Genomic DNA, 20,881 nt, shown 5'->3' on the forward strand with positions numbered 1-20,881 from the left:
TAACAGCACTATGAACAAGGCAGGTCCTACAGGCCCTAGTTTCTACCTTCTTAACAGCACTATGAACAAGGCAGGTCCTACAGGCCCTAGTTTCTACCTTCTTAACAGCACTATGAACAAGGCAGGTCCTACAGGCCCTAGTTTCTACCTTAACAGCACTATGAACAAGGCAGGTCCTACAGGCCCTAGTTTCTACCTTCTTAACAGCACTATGAACAAGGCAGGTCCTACAGGCCCTAGTTTCTACCTTCTTAACAGCACTATCAACAAGGCAGGTCCTACAGGCCCTAGTTTCTACCTTCTTAACAGCACTATGAACAAGGCAGGTCCTACAGGTCCTAGTTTCTACCTTCTTAACAGCACTATCAACAAGGCAGGTCCTACAGGCCCTAGTTTCTACCTTCTTAACAGCACTATGAACAAGGCAGGTCCTACAGGCCCTAGTTTCTACCTTCTTAACAGCACTATCAACAAGGCAGGTCCTACAGGCCCTAGTTTCTACCTTCTTAACAACACTATCAACAAGGCAGGTCCTACAGGTCCTAGTTTCTACCTTAACAGCACTATCAACAAGGCAGGTCCTACAGGCCCTAGTTTCTACCTTAACAACACTATCAACAAGGCAAGTTCTACAGGCCCTAGTTTTGTTCCACCTGGACTACTGTTCAGTCGTGTGGTCACGTGCCACAAGGAAAAATGTGCAATTGTCTTAGAACAGCGCAGCACGGCTGGTTCAGAACAGGGCAGCACGGCTGGTTCAGAACAGGGCAGTACGGCTGGTTCAGAACAGGGCAGCACGGCTGGTTCAGAACAGGGCAGCACGGCTGGCTCAGAACAGGGCAGTACGGCTGGCTCAGAACAGGGCAGTACGGCTGGCTCAGAACAGGGCAGCACGGCTGGCTCAGAACAGGGCAGCACGGCTGGTTCAGAACAGGGCAGTACGGCTGGCTCAGAACAGGGCAGTACGGCTGGCTCAGAACAGGGCAGCACGGCTGGCTCAGAACAGGGCAGCACGGCTGGCTCAGAACAGGGCAGCACGGCTGGCTCAGAACAGGGCAGCACGGCTGGCTCAGAACAGGGCAGCACGGCTGGTTCAGAACAGGGCAGCACGGCTGGTTCAGAACAGGGCAGCACGGCTGGCTCAGAACAGGGCAGCACGGCTGGCTCAGAACAGGGCAGCGGCTGGCTCAGAACAGGGCAGTACGGCTGGCTCAGAACAGGGCAGTACGGCTGGCTCAGAACAGGGCAGTACGGCTGGCTCAGAACAGGGCAGTACGGCTGGCTCAGAACAGGGCAGTACGGCTGGCTCAGAACAGGGCAGTACGGCTGGCTCAGAACAGGGCAGTACGGCTGGCTCAGAACAGGGCAGCACGGCTGGCTCAGAACAGGGCAGCACGGCTGGCTCAGAACAGGGCAGCACGGCTGGCTCAGAACAGGGCAGCACGGCTGGCTCAGAACAGGGCAGCACGGCTGGTTCAGAACAGGGCAGTACGGCTGGCCCTTGGATGTACACAGAGAGCTAATATTAATAATATGCATGGCAATCTCTCCTCAAAATGGTAAAGATACACCTTATGGAACACCCATAACGATACCTGGATGTTGTATTGTAGATATTATATATTATAGATCATGTATTGTAGATTTGTGGTAGTAGTGGTCTGAGGGAACACAATGTATTGTGAAATGTAATGTCATGTAGTATTAATGGGGATCCATAATAAACCCCAGGAAGAGTAGCTGCTGCCTTGGCAGGAACTAATGGGGATCCATAATAAACCCCAGGAAGAGTAGCTGCTGCCTTGGCAGGAACTAATGGGGATCCATAATAAACCCCAGGAAGAGTAGCTGCTGCCTTGGCAGGAACTAATGGGGATCCATAATAAACCCCAGGAAGAGTAGCTGCTGCCTTGGTAGGAACTAATGGGGATCCATAATAAACCCCAGGAAGAGTAGCTGCTGCCTTGACAGGAAGTAATGGGGATCCATAATAAACCCCAGGAAGAGTAGCTGCTGCCTTGGCAGGAACTAATGAGGATCCATAATAAACCCCAGGAAGAGTAGCTGCTGCCTTGGCAGGAAGTAACAGGGATCCATAATAAACCCCAGGAAGAGTAGCTGCTGTCTTGGGCTGGAACTAATGTGGATCCATAATAAACCCCAGGAAGAGTAGCTGCTGCCTTGACAGGAACTAATGGGGATCCATAATAAACCCCAGGAAGAGTAGCTGCTGCCTTGGCAGGAAGTAATGGGGATCCATAATAAACCCCAGGAAGAGTAGCTGCTGACTTGGCAGGAACTAATGTGGATCCATAATAAACCCCAGGAAGAGTAGCTGCTGCCTTGGCAGGAACTAATGGGGATCCATAATAGACCCCAGGAAGAGTAGCTGCTGCAGGAAGTAACGGGGATCCATAATAAACCCCAGGAAGAGTAGCTGCTGCCTTGGCAGGAACTAATGGAGATCCATAATAAACCCCAGGAAGAGTAGCTGCTGCCTTGGCAGGAAGTAACGGGGATCCATAATAAACCCAGGAAGAGTAGCTGCTGCCTTGGCAGGAAGTAACGGGGATCCATAATAAACCCCAGGAAGAGTAGCTGCTGCCTTGGCAGGAAGTAACGGGGATCCATAATAAACCCCAGGAAGAGTAGCTGCTGCCTTGGTAGGAACTAATGGGGATCCATAATAAACCCCAGGAAGAGTAGCTGCTGCCTTGGCAGGAAGTAACGGGGATCCATAATAAACCCCAGGAAGAGTAGCTGCTGCCTTGGCAGGAAGTAACGGGGATCCATAATAAACCCCAGGAAGAGTAGCTGCTGCCTTGGCAGGAAGTAACGGGGATCCATAATAAACCCCAGGAAGAGTAGCTGCTGTCTTGGGCAGGAACTAATGTGGATCCATAATAAACCCCAGGAAGAGTAGCTGCTGCCTTGACAGGAACTAATGGGGATCCATAATAAACCCCAGGAAGAGTAGCTGCTGCCTTGGCAGGAAGTAACGGGGATCCATAATAAACCCCAGGAAGAGTAGCTGCTGCCTTGGCAGGAAGTAACGGGGATCCATAATAAACCCCAGGAAGAGTAGCTGCTGCCTTGGCAGGAAGTAACGGGGATCCATAATAAACCCCAGGAAGAGTAGCTGCTGTCTTGGGCAGGAACTAATGTGGATCCATAATAAACCCCAGGAAGAGTAGCTGCTGCCTTGACAGGAACTAATGGGGATCCATAATAAACCCCAGGAAGAGTAGCTGCTGCCTTGGCAGGAAGTAACGGGGATCCATAATAAACCCCAGGAAGAGTAGCTGCTGCCTTGGCAGGAAGTAACGGGGATCCATAATAAACCTCAGGAAGAGTAGCTGCTGCCTTGGCAGGAAGTAACGGGGATCCATAATAAACCTCAGGAAGAGTAGCTGCTGCAGGAAGTAACGGGGATCCATAATAAACCCCAGGAAGAGTAGCTGCTGCAGGAAGTAACGGGGATCCATAATAAACCCCAGGAAGAGTAGCTGCTGCAGGAAGTAACGGGGATCCATAATAAACCCCAGGAAGAGTAGCTGCTGCAGGAAGTAACGGGGATCCATAATAAACCCCAGGAAGAGTAGCTGCATTCTAACGTGTGTATTAATAATGTGTGTGTTAGGTGAGCCCGGTCCCATGCCATCGTCGAGGGCCTTTCTCCTGTAAGCGTGTCTGTGGTCGAACTCTGACCTGTGGTAACCATAGCTGCACCAAGGACTGTCACCGTGTCACCGCGACAACCAACAAACTACAGGTACGTAGACAGAAGGGGTTTGTGTTGGGGGGGGGAGGGTTTGTGTGTGTGTGTCTCCTCCTCTCCCTCGTCTCCCTCTCGTCTCCTTTTCTCTCCTTCTCTCCCCCTCGTCTCCTTCTCTTCCCCTCCCCTCGTCTCCTTCTCTCGCCCTCGTCTCCTTCTTCCCCCTCCCCTCGTCTCCTTCTCTCTCACTCGTCACCTTCTTCCCCCTCCCCTCGTCTCCTTCTCTCTCACTCGTCACCTTCTTCCCCCCCCTCGTCTCCTTCTCTCTCACTCGTCACCTTCTTCCCCCTCCCCTCGTCTCCTTCTCTCTCACTCGTCACCTTCTTCCCCCTCCCCTCGTCTCCTTCTCTCTCACTCGTCACCTTCTTCCCCCTCCCCTCGTCTCCTTCTCTCCCCCTCGTCTCCCCCTCCCCTCGTCTCCTTCTCGCCTTCTCTCCCCCTCGTCTCTTTCTCTCCCCCTCGTCTCTTTCTCTCCCCCTCGTCTCCCCTCGTCTCTTTCTCTCCCCCTCGTCTCCCCCCTCGTCTCTTTCTCTCCCCTCGTCTCTTTCTCTCCCCCCTCGTCTCCTTTGCTCCACCTCGTCTCTTTCTCTCCCCCTCGTCTCTTTCTCTCCCCCTCGTCTCTTTCTCTCCCCCTCGTCTCTTTCTCTTACCGAGACAACGTTGAATGTTCCTAAGTGGCCTAGTTACAGTTTTTACTTAAATCGGCTTGAAAATCTATGGCAAGACTTGAAAATGGTTGTCTAGAAATGATCAACAACCAGCTTGACAGAGCTTGAAGAGTTTTTAAAAGAATAATGGGCAAATATTGTACAATCCAGGTGTGTAAAGCTCTTAGAGACTTACCCAGAAAGACTCACAGCTGTAATCACTCTTAGAGACTTACCCAGAAAGACTCACAGCTGTAATCACTCTTAGAGACTCACCCAGAAAGACTCACAGCTGTAATCACTCTTAGAGACTAACCCAGAAAGACTCACAGCTGTAATGACTCTTAGAGACTAACCCAGAAAGACTCACAGCTGTAATGACTCTTAGAGACTTACCCAGAAAGACTCACAGCTGTAATGACTCTTAGAGACTTACCCAGAAAGACTCACAGCTGTAATCACTGCCAAAGGTTATTCTAACATGTATTGATTCAGGGGTGTGAATACTTACAGTACCAGTCAAATGTTTGGTATTCCAGGTGACTACCTCATGAAGCTGGTTGAGAGAATGCTAAGTGTGCAAAGCTGTCATCAAGATAAAGGGTGGCTACTTTGAAGAATCTCAAATATAAAATATGTTTAGATTGGTTTAACACTTTTTTTGGTTACTACATGATTCCATGTGTGTTATTTCATAGTTTTGATGTCTTCACTATTATTCTACAATGTAGAAAATAGTAAAAAATAAATAAAAAACCCTTGAATGAGTAGGTGTGTCCTAACTTTTGACTAGCGCTCTATATAAATTAAATATTTATGTATTTCATAAACAAATGGAGAAGAACAATTATTGAAAAACATGTTTTCACTTTATGGGGTGAATTCAGGCTGTAACAAGTACATGTGTAATACGTGAATGGTTATGAAAGGTTATGAAAGGTTATGAAAGGTTATGAATGGTTATGAAAGGTTATGAAAGGTTATGAAAGGTTATGAATGGTTATGAATGGTTATGAAAGGTTATGAATGGTTATGAATGGTTATGAATGCTCTATGAATGGTTATGAAAGGTTATGAAAGGTTATGAATGGTTATGAAAGGTTATGAATGGTTATGAATGGTTATGAATGGTTATGAATGGTTATGAAAGGTTATGAAAGGTTATGAATGGTTATGAAAGGTTATGAAAGGTTATGAATGGTTATGAAAGGTTATGAATGGTTATGAATGCTCTATGAATGGTTATGAAAGGTTATGAATGGTTATGAATGGTTATGAATGCTCTATGAATGGTTATGAATGGTTATGAAAGGTTATGAATGCTCTATGAATGGTTATGAATGGTTATGAAAGGTTATGAATGCTTTATGAATGGTTATGAATGCTCTATGAATGGTTATGAAAGGTTATGAATGGTTATGAAAGGTTATGAATGGTTATGAATGGTTATGAATTCTCTATGAATGGTTATGAAAGGTTATGAATGCTCTATGAATGGTTATGAATGCTCTATGAATGGTTATGAAAGGTTATGAATGGTTATGAATGGTTATGAATGCTCTATGAATGGTTATGAAAGGTTATGAATGGTTATGAATGGTTATGAAAGGTTATGAAAGGTTATGAATGGTTATGAAAGGTTATGAAAGGTTATGAATGGTTATGAATGCTCTATGAATGGTTATGAAAGGTTATGAATGGTTATGAATGGTTATGAAAGGTTATGAATGCTCTATGAATGGTTATGAATGGTTATGAATGGTTATGAAAGGTTATGAATGGTTATGAATGCTCTATGAATGGTTATGAAAGGTTATGAATGGTTATGAATGGTTATGAAAGGTTATGAATGCTCTATGAATGGTTATGAATGGTTATGAAAGGTTATGAATGCTCTATGAATGGTTATGAATGCTCTATGAATGGTTATGAAAGGTTATGAATGGTTATGAAAGGTTATGAAAGGTTATGAATGGTTATGAATGCTCTATGAATTGTTATGAAAGGTTATGAATGCTCTATGAATGGTTATGAATGCTCTATGAATGGTTATGAAAGGTTATGAATGGTTATGAATGGTTATGAATGCTCTATGAATGGTTATGAAAGGTTATGAATGGTTATGAATGGTTATGAATGGTTATGAATGCTCTATGAATGCACTGCCTATAGTCTTCTATTACTCTCCCTAACACACACACACACACACACACAAGCGTGTGCGGAATGTCTCACATGATTGCTTGTGTGTGCCTGTCGTGCGGTACGCTGTTACTCTGGGGTCCGCGGGACCGAGTATTACAACCTCTGATTACCAGACTGACGTGGTGAACACGGAGAGGTGATAGTGTTGGGGAGGACGGGGACCGAGTATTACAACCTCTGATTACCAGACTGACGTGGTGAACACGGGAGGTGATAGTGTTGGGGAGGACGGGGACGGGAGGTGATAGTGTTGGGGAGGACGGGGACGGGAGGTGATAGTGTTGGGGAGGACGGGGACCGAGAGGTGATAGTGCTGGGGAGGACAGGGACCGAGAGGTGATAGTGCTGGGGAGGACGGGGACGGGAGGTGATAGTGTTGGGGAGGACAGGGACGGGAGGTGATAGTGCTGGGGAGGACAGGGACGGGAGGTGATAGTGCTGGGGAGGACAGGGACGGGAGGTGATAGTGCTGGGGAGGACGGGACCTAGAGGTGATAGTGCTGGGGAGGACGGGGACCAAGAGGTGATAGTGCTGGGGAGGACAGGGACGGGAGGTGATAGTGTTGGGGAGGACGGGGACGGGAGGTGATAGTGCTGGGGAGGACGGGGACGGGAGGTGGTAGTGCTGGGGAGGACGGGGACGGGAGGTGGTAGTGCTGGGGAGGACGGGGACCAAGAGGTGATAGTGCTGGGGAGGACGGGGACCAAGAGGTGATAGTGATGGGGAGGACAGTGATGGGGAGGACAGGGACGGGAGGTGATAGTGCTGGGGAGGACGGGGACGGAGGTGATAGTGCTGGGGAGGACGGGAGGTGGTAGTGCTGGGGAGGACGGGGACGGGAGGTGGTAGTGCTGGGGAGGACGGGGACCAAGAGGTGATAGTGCTGGGGAGGACGGGGACCAAGAGGTGATAGTGATGGGGAGGACAGTGATGGGGAGGACAGGGACGGGAGGTGATAGTGCTGGGGAGGACGGGGACGGGAGGTGATAGTGCTGGGGAGGACGGGGACCGAGAGGTGATGGTGCTGGGGAGGACAGGGACGGGAGGTAATAGTGCTGGGGAGGACGGGGACGGGAGGTGATAGTGTTGGGGAGGACGGGGACGGGAGGTGATAGTGCTGGGGAGGACGGGGACGGGAGGTGATAGTGCTGGGGAGGACAGGGACGGGGACCGAGAGGTGATAGTGTTGGGGAGGACGGGGACGGGAGGTGATATTGCTGGGGAGGACAGGGACCGAGAGGTGATAGTGCTGGGGAGGACGGGGACGGGAGGTGATAGTGCTGGGGAGGACAGGGACCGAGAGGTGATAGTGCTGGGGAGGACAGGGACCGAGAGGTGATAGTGCTGGGGAGGATGGGGACCGAGAGGTGATAGTGCTGGGGAGGACGGGGACCAAGAGGTGATAGTGCTGGGGAGGACGGGGACGGGAGGTGATAGTGTTGGGGAGGACGGGGACGGGAGGTGATAGTGCTGGGGAGGACGGGGACGGGAGGTGATAGTGCTGGGGAGGACGGGGACCAAGAGGTGATAGTGCTGGGGAGGACAGGGACGGGGACCGAGAGGTGATAGTGTTGGGGAGGACGGGGACGGGAGGTGATAGTGCTGGGGAGGACAGGGACGGGGACCGAGAGGTGATAGTGTTGGGGAGGACGGGGACGGGAGGTGATAGTGCTGGGGAGGACAGGGACGGGACCGAGAGGTGATAGTGTTGGGGAGGACGGGGACGGGACGGGAGGTGATAGTGTTGGGGAGGACGGGGACGGGAGGTGATAGTGTTGGGGAGGACGGGGACGGGACCGAGAGATGATAGTGTTGGGGAGGACGGGGACGGGAGGTGATAGTGTTGGGGAGGACGGGACGGGAGGTGATAGTGCTGGGGAGGACAGGGACGGGACGGGAGGTGATAGTGCTGGGGAGGACGGGACGGGAGGTGATAGTGCTGGGGAGGACAGGGACGGGAGGTGATAGTGTTGGGGAGGACAGTGACGGGAGGTGATAGTGCTGGGGAGGACGGGGACGGGAGGTGATAGTGCTGGGGAGGACGGGGACGGGAGGTGATAGTGCTGGGGAGGACAGGGACGGAGGTGATAGTGTTGGGGAGGACAGTGACGGGACGGAGGTGATAGTGCTGGGGAGGACGGGGACGGGAGGTGATAGTGCTGGGGAGGACGGGGACGGGAGGTGATAGTGCTGGGGAGGACGGGACGGGAGGTGATAGTGCTGGGGAGGACGGGGACGGGAGGTGATAGTGCTGGGGAGGACGGGGACGGGAGGTGATAGTGCTGGGGAGGACGGGGATGGGAGGTGATAGTGCTGGGGAGGACGGGGACGGGAGGTGATAGTGCTGGGGAGGACGGGGACGGGAGGTGATAGTGCTGGGGAGGACGGGACCGAGAGGTGATAGTGCTGGGGAGGACAGGGACCGAGAGGTGATAGTGCTGGGGAGGACGGGGACGGGAGGTGATAGTGCTGGGGAGGACAGGGACGGGAGGTGATAGTGTTGGGGAGGACAGTGATGGGGACGGGAGGTGATAGTGCTGGGGAGGACGGGGACGGGAGGTGATAGTGCTGGGGAGGACGGGGACGGGAGGTGATAGTGCTGGGGAGGACGGGGACGGGAGGTGATAGTGCTGGGGAGGACGGGGACGGGAGGTGATAGTGCTGGGGAGGACGGGGACGGGAGGTGATAGTGCTGGGGAGGACGGGGACGGGAGGTGATAGTGCTGGGGAGGACGGGGACGGGAGGTGATAGTGTTGGGGAGGACGGGACCGAGAGGTGATAGTGCTGGGGAGGACAGGGACCGAGAGGTGATAGTGCTGGGGAGGACGGGGACGGGAGGTGATAGTGCTGGGGAGGACAGGGACGGGAGGTGATAGTGCTGGGGAGGACAGGGACGGGAGGTGATAGTGCTGGGGAGGACGGGGACGGGAGGTGATAGTGCTGGGGAGGACGGGGACGGGAGGTGATAGTGCTGGGGAGGACGGGGACGGGAGGTGATAGTGCTGGGGAGGACGGGGACGGGAGGTGATCGTGCTGGGGAGGACAGGGACGGGGACGGGAGGTGATAGTGCTGGGGAGGACGGGGACGGGAGGTGATAGTGCTGGGGAGGACAGGGACGGGAGGTGATAGTGTTGGGGAGGACAGTGACGGGACGGGAGGTGATAGTGCTGGGGAGGACGGGGACGGGGACGGGAGGTGATAGTGCTGGGGAGGACGGGGACGGGAGGTGATAGTGCTGGGGAGGACGGGGACGGGAGGTGATAGTGCTGGGGAGGACAGGGACGGGAGGTGATAGTGCTGGGGAGGACTTGGACGGGAGGTGATAGTGCTGGGGAGGACGGGGACGGGAGGTGATAGTGTTGGGGAGGACGGGACGGGAGGTGATAGTGCTGGGGAGGACGGGGACGGGAGGTGATAGTGTTGGGGAGGACAGGACCGAGAGGTGATAGTGCTGGGGAGGACAGGGACCGAGAGGTGTTAGTGCTGGGGAGGACGGGGACGGGAGGTGATAGTGCTGGGGAGGACAGGGACGGGAGGTGATAGTGTTGGGGAGGACAGGGACGGGGACGGGAGGTGATAGTGCTGGGGAGGACGGGGACGGGAGGTGATAGTGCTGGGGAGGACGGGGACGGGAGGTGATAGTGCTGGGGAGGACGGGGACGGGAGGTGATAGTGTTGGGGAGGACAGGGACAGGGACGGGGATGGGAGGTGATAGTGCTGGGGAGGACGGGGACGGGAGGTGATAGTGCTGGGGAGGACGGGGACGGGAGGTGATAGTGCTGGGGAGGACGGGGACGGGAGGTGATAGTGCTGGGGAGGACGGGGACGGGAGGTGATAGTGCTGGGGAGGACGGGGACGGGGACGGGAGGTGATAGTGCTGGGGAGGACGGGGACGGGAGGTGGGGACACATTTCTCCGTTAAGGGAAGCTCGTTAGGATTAGGCGGAGACGTGGAGAAACCCTTCTTAAGCACCCCGTCACTCCTCTCCTGCACACAAACAGATTGTCTTGCAGGGAGGACGTCTGCGAACGGAATGCTCCTCCCACCCCCTGTGACATCACAGCCTATTGTTCTTATGGCGGAACAACAGGCGCTCTCGCCTCCATCTTGGAACGTCTCTGTGTTCGTTCTGGAACTTTCCACCGTGGAATGCTCTGTGACATCACAGCATGGCACTAAGTCCTGTTTCGTGATTGGTGGAGACGCCGGCGATGGCCGCATTTGGCAATGAACTTTATCACAACGTGTGTGTGTGTGTGTGCACAGATTATCAGAGCTGGGAAATGCCAGGGACCTCATGATACGATATGTGATTTGTTGAATATTGAATATGTTTTTGAGATCTGATCTTCCCAGCATATTGCTCTCCATATCAGCTTCAGAGGGACAGAGAGAGAGAACACGTTTTGGTCAGTCATGGAGATGAATGTACTGAAAAACAAATGGCCTCCTTATTTAAAAATAGGATCAACAGCTGTGAAGGAGGGATAGGATCAACAGCTGTGAAGGAGAGATAGGATCAACAGCTGTGAAGGAGAGATAGGATCAACAGCTGTGAAGGAGAGATAGGATCAACAGCTGTGAAGGAGAGATAGGATCAACAGCTGTGAAGGAGGGATAGGATCAACAGCTGTGAAGGAGGGATAGGATCAACAGCTGTGAGATAGGATCAACAGCTGTGAAGGAGAGATAGGATCAACAACTGTGAAGGAGAGATAGGATCAACAGCTGTGAGATAGGATCAACAGCTGTGAAGGAGAGATAGGATCAACAGCTGTGAAGGAGGGATAGGATCAACAGCTGTGAAGGAGGGATAGGATCAACAGCTGTGAAGGAGGGATAGGATCAACAGCTGTGAAGGAGCGACAGGATCAACAGCTGTGAAGGAGAGATAGGATCAACAGCTGTGAAGGAGAGATAGGATCAACAGCTGTGAGATAGGATCAACAGCTGTGAAGGAGGGATAGGATCAACAGCTGTGGAGGAGGGATAGGATCAACAGCTGTGAAGGAGGGATAGGATCAACAGCTGTGAAGGAGGGATAGGATCAACAGCTGTGAAGGAGCGATAGGATCAACAGCTGTGAAGGAGAGATAGGATCAACAGCTGTGAAGGAGAGATAGGATCAACAGCTGTGAAGGAGAGATAGGATCAACAGCTGTGAAGGAGAGATAGGATCAACAGCTGTGAAGGAGAGATAGGATCAACAGCTGTGAAGGAGAGATAGGATCAACAGCTGTGAAGGAGGGATAGGATCAACAGCTGTGAAGGAGAGATAGGATCAACAGCTGTGAAGGAGGGATAGGATCAACAGCTGTGAAGGAGAGATAGGATCAACAGCTGTGAAGGAGAGATAGGATCAACAGCTGTGAAGGAGATAGGATCAACAGCTGTGAGGGAGAGATAGGATCAACAGCTGTGAAGGAGAGATAGGATCAACAGCTGTGAAGGAGAGATAGGATCAACAGCTGTGAAGGAACGATAGGATCAACAGCTGTGAAGGAACGATAGGATCAACAGCTGTGAAGGAGAGATAGGATCAACAGCTGTGAAGGAGAGATAGGATCAACAGCTGTGAAGGAGAGATAGGATCAACAGCTGTGAAGGAGGGATAGGATCAACAGCTGTGAAGGAGGGATAGGATCAACAGCTGTGAAGGAGAGATAGGATTAACAGCTGTGAAGGAGAGATAGGATCAACAGCTGTGAAGGAGAGATAGGATCAACAGCTGTGAAGGAGAGATAGGATCAACAGCTGTGAAGGAGAGATAGGATCAACAGCTGTGAGGGAGAGATAGGATCAACAGCTGTGAGGGAGAGATAGGATCAACAGCTGTGAGGGAGAGATAGGATCAACAGCTGTGAGGGAGAGATAGGATCAACAGCTGTGAGGGAGGGATAGGATCAACAGCTGTGAGGGAGAGATAGGATCAACAGCTGTGAAGGAGAGATAGGATCAACAGCTGTGAAGGAGAGATAGGATCAACAGCTGTGAAGGAGGGATAGGATCAACAGCTGTGAAGGAGGGATAGGATCAACAGCTGTGAAGGAGGGATAGGATCAACAGCTGTGAAGGAGGGATAGGATCAACAGCTGTGAAGGAGAGATAGGATCAACAGCTGTGAAGGAGAGATAGGATCAACAGCTGTGAAGGAGAGATAGGATCAACAGCTGTGAAGGAGGGATAGGATCAACAGCTGTGAAGGAGGGATAGGATCAACAGCTGTGAAGGAGGGATAGGATCAACAGCTGTGAAGGAGAGATAGGATCAACAGCTGTGAAGGAGAGATAGGATCAACAGCTGTGAAGGAGGGATAGGATCAACAGCTGTGAAGGAGAGGATCTCTAAGGGGCATTTTATAGAATAATTTGCTATATATATATCCCCCTTTGCTGCGATAACAGCCTCCACTCTTCTGGGAAGGCTTTCCACTAGATGTAGGAACATTGCTGCTATAACAGCCTCCACTCTTCTGGGAAGGCTTTCTACTAGATGTTGGAACATTGCTGCTATAACAGCCTCCACTCTTCTGGGAAGGCTTTCCACTAGATGTTGGAACATTGCTGTTGGGACTTGCTTCCATTCAGCCACAAGAGCATTAGTGAGGTCGGGCACTGACACATCCGGCACGCTGATCCTCAACACGGGGGCCCCTTAGGGGTGCGTGCTCAGCCCCCTCCTCTACTCCCTGTTCACTCATGACTGCACGGCCAGGCACGACTCCAACACAATCATTCAATTTGCCAAAAACAACAGTGATAGGATGAATGTTTTCAGTTGATACCAAACAAATTCGATCGGGTTTAAATCAGGAGACCTATACATGTAATTACTCTAAACACAACATTGGTAGGCCTGATCACCGACATCGACGAGACAGCCTATAGGGAGGTCAGAGACCTGGCCGCGTGGTGCCAGGACAACAACCTCTCACTCAACGTAACCAAGACTAAGGAGATGATTGTGGACTACAGGAAAATTAGGACCGAGCACGCCCCCATTCTCATCGACTGGGCTGTAGTGGAGCAGGTTGAGAGCTTCAAATTCCTTGGTGCCCACATCACCAACAAACTAACATGGTCCAAACACACCAAGACAGTCGTGAAGAGGGCACAACAAAACCTATTTCCCCTCAGGAGACTGAAAATGATTTGGCATGGGTCCCCAGATCCTCAAAAGGTTCTACAGCTGCACCATCAAGAGCATCCTGACCGGTTGCATCTCCGCCTGGTATGGCAACTGCTCGGCCTCAGACCGCAAGGTGCTACAGAGGGTAGTGCGTGTGGTCCAGTACATCACTGGGGCCAAGCTTCCTGCCATCCAGGACCTCTATACCAGGCGGTGTCAGAGGAAGGCCCTATAGAGGGTAGTGCGTACGGCCCAGTACATCACTGGGACCAAGCTTCCTGCCATCCAGGACCTCTATACCAGGCGGTGTCAGAAGAAGGCCATAAAAATTGTCAAAGACTCCAACCACCCTAGTCGTAGACTGTTCTCTCTGTTACCACACTGCAAGCGGTACCGGAGCACCAAGTCTAGGTCCAAGAGGCTTCTAAACAGCTTCTACCCCCTCAAGCCATAAGACTCCTGAACAGCTAATCAAATGGCTACCCAGACTATTTAAGTGCCCCCTCCCCTCTTTACACCACTGCTACTCTCTGTTGTCATCTATGCAGAGTCACTTCAATAACTCTACCTACATGTACATATTACCTCAACTAACCGGCCCTGTATATATTGCTGCTCATTAATTACTTTTTACTTTTATCTCTTATTCTTATTATTATCTTTTTTGAAACTGCATTGTTGGTTAGGGGCTTGTAAGTAAGCATTTCACAGTAAGGTCTACTACACCTGTTGTATTCAGCATTTCACTGTAAGGTCTACTACACCTGTTGTATTCAGCATTTCACGGTAAGGTCTACTACACCTGTTGTATTCAGCATTTCACTGTAAGGTCTACTACACCTGTTGTATTCAGCATTTCACTGTGAGGTCTACTACACCTGTTGTATTCAGCATTTCACTGTAAGGTCTACTACACCTGTTGTATTCAGCATTTCACTGTGAGGTCTACTATACCTGTTGTATTCAGCATTTCACTGTGAGGTCTACTACACCTGTTGTATTCAGCATTTCACTGTGTTGTATTCAGTTTCACTGTGAGGTCTACTATACCTGTTGTATTCAGCATTTCACTGTGAGGTCTACTACACCTGTTGTATTCAGCATTTCACTGTGAGGTCTACTACACCTGTTGTATTCAGCATTTCACTGTGAGGTCTACTATACCTGTTGTATTCAGCATTTCACTGTGAGGTCTACTATACCTGTTGTATTCAGCATTTCACTGTGAGGTCTACTACACCTGTTGTATTCAGCATTTCACTGTAAGGTCTACTACACCTGTTGTATTCGGCATTTCACTGTAAGGTCTACTACACCTGTTGTATTCGGCATTTCACTGTAAGGTCTACTACACCTGTTGTATTCGGCATTTCACTGTAAGGTCTACTACACCTGTTGTATTCAGCATTTCACTGTAAGGTCTACACCTGTTGTATTCAGCATTTCACTGTAAGGTCTACACCTGTTGTATTCAGCATTTCACTGTAAGGTCTACACCTGTTGTATTCAGCATTTCACTGTGAGGTCTACTACACCTGTTGTATTCAGCATTTCACTGTGAGGTCTACTACACCTGTTGTATTCAGCATTTCACTGTGAGGTCTACTACACCTGTTGTATTCAGCATTTCACTGTGAGGTCTACTACACCTGTTGTATTCAGCATTTCACTGTGAGGTCTACTACACCTGTTGTATTCAGCATTTCACTGTGAGGTCTACCTACACCTGTTGTATTCAGCATTTCACTGTAAGGTCTACTACACCTGTTGTATTCATCATTTCACTGTAAGGTCTACTACACCTGTTGTATTCAGCATTTCACTGTGAGGTCTACTACACCTGTTGTATTCAGCATTTCACTGTGAGGTCTACTATTCACCACTGTCTACTACACCTGTATTCAGCATTTCACTGTAAGGTCTACACCTGTTGTATTCAGCATTTCACTGTAAGGTCTACACACTGTTGTATTCAGCATTTCACTGTAAGGTCTACACCTGTTGTATTCAGCATTTCACTGTAAGGTCTACTACACCTGTTGTATTCAGCGCGTGTGACCAATATGATTTGATGTTGGGTGATTCGGCTCGTAGTCAGCGTTCCAATTCCTCCCAAAGGTGTTAAATAGGGTTGAGGTAAGGAGATCTGCCAGTCAAGTTCTTCTACAATTTTACTTTTTTTACACCTGTTTTTCTCCCCAATTTCGTGACATCCAATTGGTAGTTACAGTCTGCAACTCCCGTACGGACTCAGGAGAGGCGACGGTTAAGAGCCATGCCAAGCTGCACCAATGTGTCGGAGGAAACACTGTATAACTGGCAACCGTTTCAGTGTGCTCCCAGACCACTACAGGAGTCGCTAGAGCGTGATGGGACAAGGACATCCCTGCCGGCCAAACCCTCCCCTAACCCGTACGACACTGGGCCAAACCCTCCCCTAACCCGGACGACACTGGGCCAAACCCTCCCCTAACCCGGACGACACTGGGCCAAACCCTCCCCTAACCCGTACGACACTGGGCCAAACCCTCCCCTAACCCGTACGACACTGGGCCAAACCCTCCCCTAACCCGTACGACACTGGGCCAAACCCTCCCTAACCCGGACGACACTGGGCCAAACCCTCCCCCTAACCCGTACGACACTGGGCCAAACCCTCCCTAACCCGTACGACACTGGGCCAAACCCTCCCCTAACCCGGACGACACTGGGCCAAACCTCCCTAACCCGTACGACACTGGGCCAAACCCTCCCCTAACCCGGACGACACTGGGCCAAACCCTCCCCTAACCCGTACGACACTGGGCCAAACCCTCCCCTAACCCGTACGACACTGGGCCAAACCCTCCCCTAACCCGGACGACACTGGGCCAAACCCTCCCCTAACCCGGACGACACTGGGCCAAACCCTCCCCTAACCCGTACGACACGGCCAAACCCTCCCCTAACCCGAACGACACTGGGCCAAACCCTCCCCTAACCCGTACGACACTGGGCCAAACCCTCCCCTAACCCGTACGACACTGGGCCAAACCCTCCCCTAACCCGTACGACACTGGGCCAAACCCTCCCCTAACCCGGACGACACTGGGCCAAACCCTCCCCTAACCCGTACGACACTGGGCCAAACCCTCCCCTAACCTGTACGACACTGGGCCAATTGTGCGCCACCTCTCTGGGATCAAACCCGGGTCTGTAGTGACTCCTGCTGCGATGCCTTAGACCACTATGCCACTCGGTAGGCCCCGACAAACCATTTCTGTATGAACCTCGCTTTGAACACGGGGCATTGGAAAGGATCTTCGCTAAACTAAAGTTGGAAGCAAAGAATAGTCTAGAATGTCATTGTCTGCTGTAGCATTAAGATTTCCCTTCACTGGAACTAAGGGGCCCGAACCATGAAAAACAGCCCCAGACCATTATTCATCCACCAAACTTTACAGTTGGCACTATGCATTGGGGCAGCCAACGCTTGGTATTGCCAATGGTGATCATGAAACTAACAGTTCCTGTGCTGACGTTGCTTCCGGAGTCAGTATGGAACTCGGTACTGAGTGTTGCAACTGAGGACAGACGATTTTTACGCGCTTCAGCACTCGACGGTCCCGTTCTGTGAGCTTGTGTGGCCTACCACTTCACTGCTGAGCCGTTGTTGCTCCTAGACGTTTCCACTTCACAATAACAGCCCTTACAGTTGATCGGGGAAGCTCTAGCAGGGCAGACATTTGAGGAACTGACTTGTTGGAAAGGTGGCATCCTGTGACGGTGCCAAGTTGAAAGTCACTGAGCTCTTCAGTAAGGCCATTCTACTACTAATGTTTGTCTATGGAGATTGCATGGCAGTGTGCTTGATTTTATTGATTGCCCCTTTAACCTCTACTCACTCACTCACTCACTCACTCACTCACTCACTCACTCACTCCCCCTCTTTCTTTACTTTCTCCCTCTCTCTCCAGGCGGGTCCAGAGTGTGTGGTGTGTGAGGAGGGGTGTGTTAACCCTCGCCCCCCTGGCTGTCCCCACCCGTGCCTGTTGGCATGCCACCCGGGGTCGTGCCCCCCCTGCCAACAGATGACCCGACAACGCTGTCACTGCAAGATCTCCCTGCTCTACATCGACTGCCTGTACGTCTCCACACACACACACACACACACACACACGACACACGACACACGACTCACACACGTCACACACACACACACACACACACGTCACACACACACACACGTCACACACACACACGTCACACACACACGTCACACACACACGTCACACACACACGTCTCACACACACACACACACGTCACACACACACACACACACGTCACACACACACACACACGTCACACACACACACACGTCACACACACACACGTCACACGTCACACACACACACGTCACACACACACACGTCACACACACACACATACACGTCACACACACGTTATACACACACACACACGTCACACACACACACATACACGTCACACACACGTTATACACACACGTCACACACACACACATACACGTCACACACATACACGTCACACACACGTTATACACACGTCACACACACACACACATACACGTCACACACACGTTATACACACACGTTACACACACTAGAAGATCAGCCTACTGTCAGTCAGTACCACAGATCCATGTGTGTACACATATGAACTAGAATCAATGAAAATTTCAGAGTTATGTTGGATCCATCCTCAGCAGTCAACATCAATCACTCTCATTTTCTGTCAACATGTATCACTGTCTGTCAACATCTATGTATCACTGTCTGTCAACATCTATATATCACTGTCTGTCAACATCTATGTATCACTGTCTGTCAACATCTATATATCACTGTCTGCCAACATCTATCACTGTCTGTCAACATCTATCACTGTCTGTCAACATCTATATATCACTGTCTGTCAACATCTATATATCACTGTCTGTCAACATCTATATATCACTGTCTGTCAACATCTATATATCACTGTCTCAACATCTATATATCACTGTCTGTCAACATCTATATATCACTGTCTGTCAACATCTATATATCACTGTCTGTCAACATCTATATATCAGTCTGTCAACATCTATATACCACTGTCTGTCAACATCTATATATCACTGTCTGTCAACATCTATATATCACTGTCTGTCAACATCTATATATCACTGTCTGTCAACATCTATATACCACTGTCTGTCAACATCTATATATCACTGTCTGTCAACATCTATATATCACTGTCTGTCAACATCTATATATCACTGTCTGTCAACATCTATATATCACTGTCTCAACATCTATATATCACTGTCTGTCAACATCTATATATCACTGTCTGTCAACATCTATATACCACTGTCTGTCAACATCTATATATCACTGTCTCTCAACATCTATATATCACTGTCTGTCAACATCTATATATCACTGTCTGTCAACATCTATATATCACTGTCTGTCAACATCTATATATCACTGTCTGTCAACATCTATATACCACTGTCTGTCAACATCTATATATCACTGTCTGTCAACATCTATATATCACTGTCTGTCAACATCTATATATCACTGTCTGTCAACATCTATATACCACTGTCTGTCAACATCTATATATCACTGTCTGTCAACATCTATATATCACTGTCTGTCAACATCTATATATCACTGTCTGTCAACATCTATATATCACTGTCTGTCAACATCTATATATCACTGTCTCTCAACATCTATATATCACTGTCTCTCAACATCTATATATCAGTCTGTCAACATCTATATATCACTGTCTCTCAACATATATCACTGTCTGTCAACATCTATATATCACTGTCTCTCAACATATATCACTGTCTGTCAACATCTATATATCACTGTCTCTCAACATATATCACTGTCTGTCAACATCTATATATCACTGTCTGTCAACATCTATATATCACTGTCTCTCAACATATATCACTGTCTGTCAACATCTATATATCACTGTCTGTCAACATCTATATATCACTGCCTGTCAACATCTGTCATTATCTACTGCCCTTTCTCTAGGACGTTCAGAAGTGCGGAAGATGAGACTAAAGCTCATCTGGGGTCCTGTAAGAACCAATGTCCTAAACAGGTATGCTCTCTGTGTGGGTCTCTCTACAGTCCTCTCTCTGTGTGGGTCTCTCTAAAGTCCTCCCTCTGTGTGGGTCTCTCTACAGTCCTCTCTCTGTGTGGGTCTCTCTAAAGTCCTCCCTCTGTGTGGGTCTCTCTAAAGTCCTCTCTCTGTGTGGGTCTCTCTAAAGTCCTCTCTCTGTGTGGGTCTCTCTACAGTCCTCTCTCTGTGGGTCTCTCTACAGTCCTCTCTCTGTGTGGTCTCTCTACAGTCCTCTCTCTGTGTGGGTCTCTCTACAGTCCTCTCTCTGTGTGGGTCTCTCTAAAGTCCTCCCTCTGTGTGGGTCTCTCTAAAGTCCTCTCTCTGTGTGGGTCTCTCTACAGTCCTCTCTCTGTGTGGTCTCTCTAAAGTCCTCTCTCTGTGGGTCTCTCTAAAGTCCTCTCTCTGTGTGGGTCTCTCTACAGTCCTCTCTCTGTGTGGTCTCTCTAAAGTCCTCTCTCTGTGTGGGTCTCTCTACAGTCCTCTCTCTGTGTGGGTCTCTCTACAGTCCTCTCTCTGTGTGGGTCTCTCTACAGTCCTCTCTCTGTGTGGGTCTCTCTAAAGTGGTTAGAGTGACTGGGTGGGTAGAGTGACTGGGTGGGTAGCGTGACTGGGTGGGTAGAGTGACTGGGTGGGTAGAGTGACTGGGTGGGTAGAGTGACTGGGTGGGTAGAGTGACTGGGTGGGTAGCGTGACTGGGTGGGTAGAGTGACTGGGTGGGTAGCGTGACTGGGTGGGTAGCGTGACTGGGTGGGTAGCGTGACTGGGTGGGTTGCGTGACTGGGTGGGTTGCGTGACTGGGTGGGTAGAGTGACTGGGTGGGTAGCGTGACTGGGTGGGTAGCGTGACTGGGTGGGTAGAGTGACTGGGTGGGTAGAGTGACTGGGTGGGTAGAGTGACTGGGTGGGTAGCGTGACTGGGTGGGTAGAGTGACTGGGTGGGTAGAGTGACTGGGTGGGT

At 50.4% G+C, this 20,881-nt stretch overlaps 1 protein-coding gene across 1 annotated transcript in view; it reads left to right on the forward strand.

Annotated features, from left to right (window-relative positions):
- Positions 1-20,881, forward strand: part of nfxl1 (nuclear transcription factor, X-box binding-like 1) — a 100,919-nt gene that overhangs the window by 61,441 nt on the left and 18,597 nt on the right. The window contains 3 exon segments of the mRNA XM_065021169.1: positions 3,641-3,772; positions 17,718-17,884; positions 19,834-19,903. Coding sequence (XP_064877241.1) covers positions 3,641-3,772; positions 17,718-17,884; positions 19,834-19,903 — 369 coding nt within the window.

The sequence above is a fragment of the Oncorhynchus nerka genome, linkage group LG8, assembly GCF_034236695.1.
Source record: "Oncorhynchus nerka isolate Pitt River linkage group LG8, Oner_Uvic_2.0, whole genome shotgun sequence".
Classification (NCBI taxonomy): domain Eukaryota; kingdom Metazoa; phylum Chordata; class Actinopteri; order Salmoniformes; family Salmonidae; genus Oncorhynchus; species Oncorhynchus nerka.